This window comes from Mesitornis unicolor, unplaced genomic scaffold (genome assembly GCF_000695765.1).
Source record: "Mesitornis unicolor isolate BGI_N332 unplaced genomic scaffold, ASM69576v1 scaffold1239, whole genome shotgun sequence".
NCBI classification, from domain to species: Eukaryota; Metazoa; Chordata; class Aves; order Mesitornithiformes; family Mesitornithidae; genus Mesitornis; species Mesitornis unicolor.
In genome coordinates, this window is record NW_010204999.1 from 1 (window position 1) to 10,844 (window position 10,844).

A 10,844-nucleotide genomic window follows, 5' to 3' on the forward strand; every position below is an offset into this window, starting at 1 on the left:
GTTGGACTGGATGATCTTTCGAGGTCCCCTCATATTCTGTGATTCTGTGTTTCTGTGATATGTAAAAAGAAAAATCGTATTTTTATGTGATGTCATAGATCCAACCTGCAACACAAGGACAAAACATGCTTGTTACAAAGCTTGAGAACAAAGTACATTGCACAGGAAAATACAAAACTATGAAAAATACTGTACATTGTGCTGCACATTTCTTTTATGACATTTCAGTCAAATGTATAGATGTTTTGTGAGGTGGTGATTGTCTCCTCCTCTAGATGGTGCAGATGGACACGTATTAACAAAATCTCTTGTTCATTCACCAAAGCCCAAAACTAGTGCAAAAATCTATCCCCTCATTTAAGTATCACGGAAGACTTAAAACAGGACTCTTATTTTAAGAAGCCATTCTAAGAAGCCAAGCAACTTTCTAAAACTATACACTTTTCAAATAAGTGATCACAAGTCTGACTTTAAAATAGACATTTTGGGATCCAAAACCAATTCTTTCACTCTTACTATTTTCTTTGTAAAATGCCCAATAGTGCAAGCTTGTTCCAATGCTGTGCCTTGTGCAAGTATACATGTTCCCAACAGCTTTCTCAAAGATTCACGTACCAATAAAAGGCTTTTCAAGAGAGATAATCTCAGTACTGCGATGACTCTCATTCCAACCTTAATTCCTTGGCAAAAATACATAAAACTCACTTCAGAAAGGTCTGAGAACCCCAAATAGCAAAATTTTCTCATGTCATGCTGGCTGCATTGCAATGTAACCTCAAGATCAGAAACTTCTTTAACATCAACTAATTGTATTCTGTTTACTTCGTTACTAATGACCAAATGCAAAGACACGTTCAGCACAGCCTGAGAGATGCTGAAAGAATACATGGTAGAGTAAAAACACTGTTGCTTTTCAAAGGGCACTAAATGAGCTTTCTTCGAAATCGTGTCATCTCGCTCAATGGTAGGAGGAGAAAATGAGAGCATTCTCGCTTTTCTGGGTTCCTTGTCCTGCTATTAGCATCAGGTCAGCCTAGTGCCATCCCTGGCTGACCATGGCCATTGCTCACAAGGTTTCTTATGGCTTTCTTCTGTTTTCCAGCTCTGTAAAAGACAGCCGTAGCCTGGCTATAGTATTGACAATCAGTAACTGTCTCTCTTCCATACTTCCCGTCTCTTTCTATGAGAAAATTTATAATGAATGTTTGTTTAAACCTAAGTAACTTTAAAGATTACATATATAAATTTATACCTTCTGCTGTGGATGGCAGTAAAGAGATTATGAGCAGTGCCATCCCTAGAGTAGATATTTCTGGCTGAAGGAAGGCAAAGCTAAGTTAGTGAAATAAACACATCCATTGGCAGCTTAGAGTGGTGACAGCCAAACACATTTTATAGTTCTTCAGGATAATACCATGGTACAAACACTCACCCACCCTGAAAACTGCTTTTCATTTTTTAATCTAAATAGATGCATGAGTATGTATAGTGCACATACCTCTCAAAACACAAAAAATAGGTTAAACCTTTCTCAATTTAAAAAGTTATATAATAATAATTTAAGGAAACATAGCATTGAAATGAAGGATAGATTGTAATAGACTTGGGGTTATTTGCAAGGATAGTCATTTGTAGTGTGTGAATTGTGAGCTGATACTCAGCAGATGTGATCTGTAAGTTTGTACAACGTAAAGCTGGATGTTAAGTGTCTATTCTGGAGCAGATATAATTTTGTTAACTACACATGCTCATAACATAAGAAAGCTTAATAATATAACAAGTCATATGGTTATTATACAAACATCTGTTGCTTAGAAATTTGAACTTTTTACCTGCAAAGGGTGGTCCAAGCAATGCAGATATTCTGTTGGCACAAATGATGACGCCATAGACATTTGCGAGGTGTTTCGTTCCAACTAAATCTTCAGTCACAACAAGCATTAGAGCAAAATAGCCACTAGAAAATCCTATTAGAGCACAAACCACAGCCAGGCTCACATATGTTTGCATTAGTGGCAAAGTAAGAAAGCAGGTGACCAGGGTAAAGTTAGCCATGAGGAATACGTTCCACATGCTGATACATGGGAGATCAGAGATGATTCCAAGGATCACTTTACCAAAAATATGAACAATGGCTATAATGGATGTCAAAGGAAATACAATTGTTCTGACTAGATAAGTTGTACTGCTTGACTATTTCTAGAAGATGAATAAAGAGAATGACAAAGCTGCTATAGGCAAACAAAGCCCAAATAATAAAGGCCACAAATACTCTATTGGTAAACAGTGATGCAGCTCCAAAGTAGCTGGAGTACCATATCGCAAAGCCCTTCCTGACTGTAACTGTCAGCTGGCTCACTATCTTAAGAACACGCAGTCCGTACATATTCCTTCCGCTTCTAGATTTATCACAAATTTCTATGTGCTGAACACAGTCAAGCACTTCTTCATTTGTTGTCTCCTCTTTCTTTTCTGGTTCTTCACTGAGGACTCCATTAGATTTCATAGTCTCTGCAGAATGGGACAAAACTTTTGCCTGATTATCTTCACTACTGCTTCTCACAATGTATTTTTCACTAACAACATCTTTGAGGGACAGTAGTCTCATAAGTCCCCCACAGACACACAGGTTCAAGGAGATGGTGCCCTGGATGAACATGGCATTCCTCCAACCAAACTTGGTGCAGAGATACTTCAGCAAGACAGTCATTAGGAAAGCTCCAAAACCTGTTCCTGTGGTACTTCTGCAAGTGCTCTTCTCTTCTGAAAATACTGCCCTACCATGACCACCGCAGGCAGATAAACCATGCCACTTCCAATGCCTATGAAAATAAAGACTGAAGTCAATCTGAACTTTTTAGCAACGAGGTAGAAAGCAGTGAAAAATTAATCAGTTTTATTCCTAACTTTTGCACAAGCATAGTACTAAAACTGAGAATAAATATTCAATTCTTATGTTAACTTTCATTTCTGTCTTGTAGGATGTTCCAAAATTTGCAGTACTCATTCCATTCATGTGAGAATACAATACTGCTATTTATCTGCTGCAAAAAATGAAACATGTGGAAGGTAAAACCTTTACCCTAGTTCAGCATGACACCACTGGAAAGCCCCAAACATTCCACAATAAATCAGTGACAGTTAATATGGCGATAAACATAAATAAAACCTCTTTTTAAATATCTGTATTTGTAATACTTGCATCTGATTGTATCAGCAACCAGAAATTGCTTAGTGGGCACATCTTGTTGTTTTTGCCCAAGTTCACCAGCAATGAAGGTCAGACTGGGTTTTTGTCCTTGCTTTATAACTGTGGAGCCTCACTGACTGTGAGATACTTTTCAAGAGTCAGCATGGGGATTTAGCCCTGTGATGGAACCTTGGGTGGCTTCCAGGTTTCTCTCTGGGCATTCTAAGGAAGCCCAGCTAGGGCCACACAACAGCCGTGCAGGCACGTTCTTAATAGGCAGATCTCTAATTTGTAGAAATTCCCCCACTTATAGTTGAAAAACAGGGTATTAATATTACCTATTTCAAGCAAAAATTGTTTGAGAGTTGTGCAAACACATCATTAAAGGTAACAGCTGCTCAGTTTTTCTCACAGCAAATTCCTGACAGAGGGGATGTGAGTTGAAAGAGGTGTATGCAGAAGATGCTTCCAAATCCACTGTGATCATAATTTAGGAAACTGTTTTGGGCTTAAAAGTTTTCCTAAATAGATGATACATAGGTGCGTGCAGCTACAGCTGGATCTAGCTACAGCTAGATCAGAGAAAGAGTTGTTATTCCAGCAAAGCCTGAAGAAAAGCACCTCAACATCATGTCAGTGTACAGTGGTCAGAGCTGACCTGTTTTGCCTGTCAGAAGCATTTATTTCTTTACTATGCAAATACATGATCAGGTTTTTATTTTGCACAAGTTCTCCCTCCCCAAATCCAGGTGCAAACTCAAAGGAAAACTGCCTCCCGAAGACTGCTTGCCTTGTCACACCGGCCTGCCATTGCCTTTGCAATATGCTGTGAAAAAATAGCATAGGCTCATGCTTCCATGAGCATTTACTGTGCTTCCCTGCACAATCAGGCAGCCACCGTAAGTGAACAGCAGTCTTACATCTAGTGGCCATGAGAGCATGAAGCATGAGCACTTCTATGAGGTGGCCGTGAGTGAGGTGATCGTGACCAAGAGGACAGCGAGTGAAGGGACTGCGAGTGAAGAGATGATGAGTGAGGGGACAGTGAGTGAGGGGATGATGAGTGAGGAGATGGTGAGGCAATGGCAAGTGAGACGACAGTGAGTGAGGGGCCAAGAAGTGAGGAAATGATGAGTGAGGGGCTGGTCTCATGGAGCTGGAGAAAACATCTCGGGGATCTCTTCAATGGTTTTCTGCACAGAATTACTCCTGTGACAGCATCTCACTTCACCTCGTGTAAAAATTTGCTTCAGATTTTTCTTTTAATTCTTTGTATAATCTCTGCTTTTTTTGTCTGGTATTTTGTGTATGCTCTTTCTGCTGCTCTTAAGCAGCAAGGGCTGAGAGAAAGTGTGTAGATTCCTGTCTGCTTGTTTATATTCAATACACATATGGAAGCAGAAATTCTGAAAAGGGCAGAACCCTCCCTGTAATTACTGTTCTTTGTTCAGGAATTTACAACATTACTGAAATCTACGGTATGGTGGTATAAAGAGGCATCACAGTGATCCTTGTTAGTTTCATTTTTTTTCCATCTAGAGAGTTAAATAGCAAAATATCTACAGACATACTGCAGATATCGATGAAATTCTGTGCAAGGATAGTTGGAGAGAACGAAAGGTACTGAAGCTATTATTAGTATTGCAAACAATTCATTTTTTTCATAATCCTTCTGTCTGTCACATGTAACATAGATACCATGCTTCATTTGCAAACATAAGTATCCATGTTATCCATGGAACGAATAATATTTCAAAGCCCCTTGAATTGCTCTGTGTTGCTCAGATAATAGGTAAAGACCAAATTGTGTATTTCTTACTTGGATCACTGTAACATTTTTGTTTCAAATAGATTAACAGTACCTCTTTCCAGAAATAAGCATTGAATAAAATGGAGTAGTGCTTTAAGTAGGTAATACTGGGTTCTTCTACATATACTGGGTTCTTCTACATAACTTTCTTAAAGTAACTGATTTTTTTCACAAGAAGCCACATTTTGCTAGAAACTGAGCATTCAAGCACTAAAGATCTGTTGGTTTTCAAGATGCCTAAACACATGTGCCTTTTCATATTTTGATTGGGCTCTTACATATATCAAAAGGTTTCTAGAGACCTAATTCCAATAAAAACTACAAAATATTTCTTCTTTCTAAGATTCTGATTGTAAAAAAATGTAGCAAAACCAGTTGCTATTTATTAGTGGCTCTAGATGTAATTTGAATCATAGAACCGTTTAGGTTGGAAAAGATCTTTAAGATCATCGAGTCCTACTGTTAAGCTAGCACTGCCAAGTCCACCACTAAACCATGCCCTAAGCATCTTTTATCTACACATCTTTTAAATACCTCCGGGGATGGTGACTCCACCACTTCCCTGGGCAGTTTGGTCCAATGTTTGACAACACCTTCAGTGAATAAATTTTTCCTAATATCCAATCTAAACTTCCCCTGGCACAACTTGAGGCCATTTCCTCTTATCGTATACCTTTTTACTTGAGAGAAGAGACCAACCGCACCTTGCAACACCCTCCTTTCAGGTAGCTACATTGAATCTGTCCGGCTGGGGAGGAGGGTGCATGGGGCTGGGGCAAGAATCCCCCTGGTCTGATCACCAAGAAGTGCAATATCTTCTGACTTGGCTTAGATTAAAATCATACTCCAAATTCCATGCTGGGAGCGTTGTAGTCAAGAAAACATCCTGATTGATTAAAATAATTAAAGTAGTTAAAGTAGGTGTTTGCTTAAACTGTAAAGTTAAAATTACAAGACACGTGTATAAGTGCTTAGAGAAGGTACATACCAGGGATGCCTGGCTTACAAGGAGTGCCAGAAGAAAGAGGAGCTTCTAGAAGCCCCAGACCAAAAGGGGATAAGGGAGAACCTGGTAGTAAAGGTGGTGATGAATGGTATTCCTGGTCCAAGAGGAGAGGCTGGACCCCTGGTACTGCGGTCTCCCAGGTACACACCAAACGTAGAACAGTTGTGATAAGGCAAAGGTTTTCTCATTTTGCATGCCAAACCAATCATGGTAAAGGGCAAATTAAAAAGCGGGCATTCTATGCATACTTGTATAATCTTGTGAAATCACTTTGTTAGAAATGTATAAATGAGCTGTGAAAATGTATGGGCTTCGGAGCACAATTAGAGGAGCTATCCTCTGCGTCTCCCCAGTGCTGCAATAAAGAAGTGCCTGCTTATCTGCTACTGCATAGATAAGTTTTTCTTCTTGTGTTTGTGACCTCTTCAACAGAAGCATTGCTGAAAAAAATAGGAATGCAAAACACAGAAAGCTCCACCTAGATGCAAGTTAGAAGAAGATGCTAGCCAAGCTGCAAGAGCTAACACTACCATATGCTGCTTTGAAACGTTAAATGTATGTCCATGAGAAAGGATAAAAAAACTCCAAACCCTCCTGGACTATCTCAGGACTGTAACTGGTAACAAGGAACTCACAATTAATTTCACACTAACTTTCCCAGCACTAAGAAATATCTATAGAAATTACCTACAGGCAATGGTACAAAAGGACTGTTTTAAGTATCAAACAAGGAGGCAGCTTACTGCACTTCAAGCTAAAATGTTATCAAGCCACTTGAAGAAGCCACCATCCAAAGGGAATGCAAACCTGATGTCAGTTTTTGAGACAGCACTTGCAGAACCCAGCCCAAGACCTAACCGTATGTGAGCAGCAAAAAGCTCCCACTGCTTCTCTCCACCGTGAAGCCTGGAGGATTTGATGATGGAAAGATATCCAAGGACTTTCAGAGCTGACCCTTAAAGATGGACAATTGCCATCTAAAGGATGAAATAAACAACATGCAGGTGACAGGTCAGCATGACATTTAAAATACTAATTCTCTTCTGGGGAAAGTGCTCAGGCAGGCCACAGTTAGGAAATACAGGGAAATCCAACCTCCAGTGATGTTTTCACAACTATTGCAGGACCTGGATTTTATACACAGCCCCCAGACTTGCCATCTACTGATAGCAGTGAATGCTTATGGGGATTTCATTGAAGGATTAGGGTCTTGGTATGAGAGACGACTTCTAATTGTATGGATGGTCACTGCAAAGCTGTATAAAATATACCCAGAAATTATTTGAAAAAGCATCATCAACAAGAATCAGTGAATGTTTGATGTCTTCTGCACAGTCTTGAAATACTGAATAGCTTATTCCTCAGTCATAATTGAAGTTAACTGTTGTAGTTCTCCAAAATTGTACAGAAAAAACGCTCCATTATTTTGCACTTTCTTTTGTAAAGCTGTTACACGTTCAGTTCCTAAAAGAATGCATTTTTGGAGAAGGACCGTGCACTGATTACTTAAAAAGTAAAGTTGCTTTGCATAGTTCTGCAACTTGAGAGTAACAAATGAAAATACTAACCATGCATTTTTAAATTAACATTTTCATTTCAACATCTGGATTAAGATGCCACAATGAAGTACAGCACACAGGCTTCTCGCTGCTCCTTTCATACCTCTCCCATTCTTATGTTTCTGAACGAGCAAGTTTCAAAGCAAACAAATAATCAGTTAGTGCCGCTAATGCCTTGCTTCTTACTCAACAGCCTTATGTCATGAAAAGACCATATTTTTCAAATCCACATCTCTGTGAGCCAAAGATTTCATATACATTCCCACCCCAGAAAAACAGTCAGGAACACAGCTAAAAGTGATTACCTAGTTATTTTTATATGATGAAATGCAAAAGCTGTTTCAAGTGATTTACAAAATTTTCTGTTAGACAAAGCCCACATCTATGCTGACCACTTGCCTCCCAGATCTCAGCAGACGGCTATTTCAAAACGAAAGGTTATGACCTCCTGAAAATCGGGGTATATCTTAAACTGTAATCAAGAGCTTGGGCTTTTTTCCACCTACAAAAAAATGTGTATGGTTTAATTTAATGACATTTCTACCTCTCCCTCACTATTTCTTGCACAAACTCTACCTACAAAACTAGTACCCAGTGTCTTACTAGAATCCTTTATATCCGTTATTAGAAAGTACATGTGAAATAAGGCCACATGAATTGTCCTAATTGAGGCTGGGATAGAGTTAATTTTCTTCATAGTAGCGCACATGGTGCTATGTTTTGGATCTGTGACCCAAACACTGCTGATCACACAGGGCTGTTTTAGCTGTTGCTGCTTAGTGCTTACACAGCACCAAGGTCTTTTTGGTTTCTCATGCGGCCCTGCCAGTGCGAGGGCCTGGGCTGCACTGTGTCTGCTGGGAGGGGACCCAGTGGGACAGCTGACACCAGCTGACCAAAGGGATATCCCATGCCATATGAGGTAGTGCTCAGCAACAGAACTGGGGGAAAGGAGGAAGTGGGAACATTCAGAGTTTTGGCATTTGTCTTTCCAAGTAACTGTTACACGTGGTGAAAACCTGCTCTATTGAAAATGGCTGAACATCTGCCTGTCTACGGGAATTCATGAATTCTATCTTTATTTTGCTTTGCTTGTGCATGCAGCTTTTGCTTTACTTATTAAACTGTCTTTATCTCACTTTTACCCTTCTGATTCTCTTCCTCACCCTACTGCAGGAGAGTTGGGTTTAGGAACCTACAAGCAATAACCCATAACAGCCTTTAAAATGGGTTTTGAAGCAGTACATAGTTCTCACAATCTGGTATCTTATTAATGTGGAGCAACTCCCGTAGAAAGCATTTGCTGTTTCTTCCTATGACAGAGTTAGCTAGATATACAATTCAACAGTGTTTTAAGATCTTTAAATTCCACTTTTTAGCGTTTGGGTTACATTAATTCTTCTAATTAAAAATGTCCTCTAATATATTCACTTGGGAGAACCGGATAAAAATACCATCTTCGCAAGGCAGATTTAAATGACACCAAAAGTCATGGCCCTCAGTCCACTGAGTAAATAAATTTTCTGAAAAGATAACAGGCTGTAAATAGTGTGAAAGAAAAGCTGGAATAACTTTACAGTCTACCTTCCCTCTTTATTCACCCAGGTAGCCTTCAAAAGAATAAAAAATAATTGAAAGAAATTTCAACAATTAATACAGCTCTTACCGGCTGTCACTCCGAATGAAAGGAAGAGATAGTGCACATTTGAGGCATAGGCACTCAGTATCCAACCTAGGGCATTCAATATCCTTCCAATTATAGTAGTCTTGCAGCACCCACACGTGCTGATGAACAAACCAATGAAAGGACCTGTTAAAAACATGAAAAAATGTGAAATTATTGATTTAATTCTCTAGACTCTTTAATAGTTTTTCACATGGAGATTCTTAATGTTTTAAACAAAATGTTAAGCATCAGGCTGCACATGCAATTCAGTTTATTTTCCCTATTACTGTTTAAAATTATGGAAAGAAAAATCCAGTTAACTAACCAAATACTTAGCAAATACCTGCAGGACCTAAATTCAAAGTTGTCCCATGAAGAAAGGACAGTTTAAACAGAGGAAGAAACTGAAACCATTGTTCCCAACACAAATGCTGTGTGAGTGCAGGCCTTTTTCACAAGTAACTAGAAAGTCAACATTTTGTTTTGTTTGCACTGGAATATTTTAGGCAGACCTAAATACAACCGTTTCAAACTCAATTTATAGAGACAGAGGGGTATAGGTGTGTATATATATATATATATGCATACACACAAAAACATATACCCCTCCAGATATTATTTGGGGTTGATCCTACCACAACTTAAAAAATAAATTTTAGTTCAGCTGCTAAACTGAAAAATAAACTGTGCAAATGCAACATTTTCTCCTCACAGATAGTACAGGAAAGACCACACACTTCAGATCATCTGTTTTCTTAATTGTAGTGAGACCTTCAAGCCACAGGCATCCTTTCCTGCTCATGCTGTCTCCTGCAGTAATTGTCTTCTCTGTAATCTTTCCTGTTGTTCCCTTTCTCCCTCTAACTTGTAAAATTTGTCATGGTGACTTTAAAAAGGCAACTCAGGAGAACTTGGGCAGCTCTGCTAATAAAATGGAAAACTGCAAGAAAATTCTTGAGGGATGAGTGGTAAACATATTCTAAAAACCTATGTAATTTTGAAATAAATTATGCTGAGACATACCTACAATAAGTGTAATGCCCATGCTGAGGGAGCTGACCCGTGCTGTTAAGTCACGACTTTGATTAAACTCTTCAAGCCACTCCATGTTGAGTATTCCAAGGGCCATTTGAGACCCCATGATAAGTATGTGCACAAGGAAAGACGAAAGTACAATCATCCAAGCCTATCCTTCATCTATGTTTGGATTAGGCTTAATTGGCTTAAGCCTAACTTTTTGAGTCATCTCCAAAATCATATCCAATAACCTCTCAACTCGCATACATTTTCTCCACAGTATTCTGAAACAGATGCAGTAAATACTTTCAAAATACATACAAAATTATCAGATTTTCTAGTTTGGTTATAGTGAATAGCATAAAGCACTATTGTATTTCACCATTGTGGTTTAGTGCAGTTGTAAAGTGAATACTGGGATTTCATTGTTCAAATGTAAAATGTTTAGAAAATTCTCTAAGTAATGCATTTATTTGTGTATTTTGTTATCATGGCTGTCTGTGCAGGAGTATTTAGAGGTTGACAGCAGGCTGCATTATTTCTATTACTGTATACTTTACTTGTAGGTGGCTGAGAGCACTCACTCTTCATGGGTT

The 10,844-nt window shown here is 38.8% G+C and overlaps 1 protein-coding gene across 1 annotated transcript; it reads right to left on the reverse strand.

Moving 5' to 3' along the window:
- Positions 1–64: 64 nt before the first annotated feature.
- Positions 65–10,517, reverse strand: SLC16A14 (solute carrier family 16, member 14; the record flags this gene model as incomplete). Its single annotated transcript, XM_010191213.1, is given in 7 exon segments — positions 65–105; positions 1,833–2,160; positions 2,162–2,745; positions 2,748–2,822; positions 9,232–9,375; positions 10,255–10,463; positions 10,465–10,517. Coding segments are annotated over 7 exon segments (1,434 nt in total), but the record flags the coding sequence as incomplete, so codon positions are not given.
- Between the last annotated feature and the right edge of the window lie 327 nt (positions 10,518–10,844).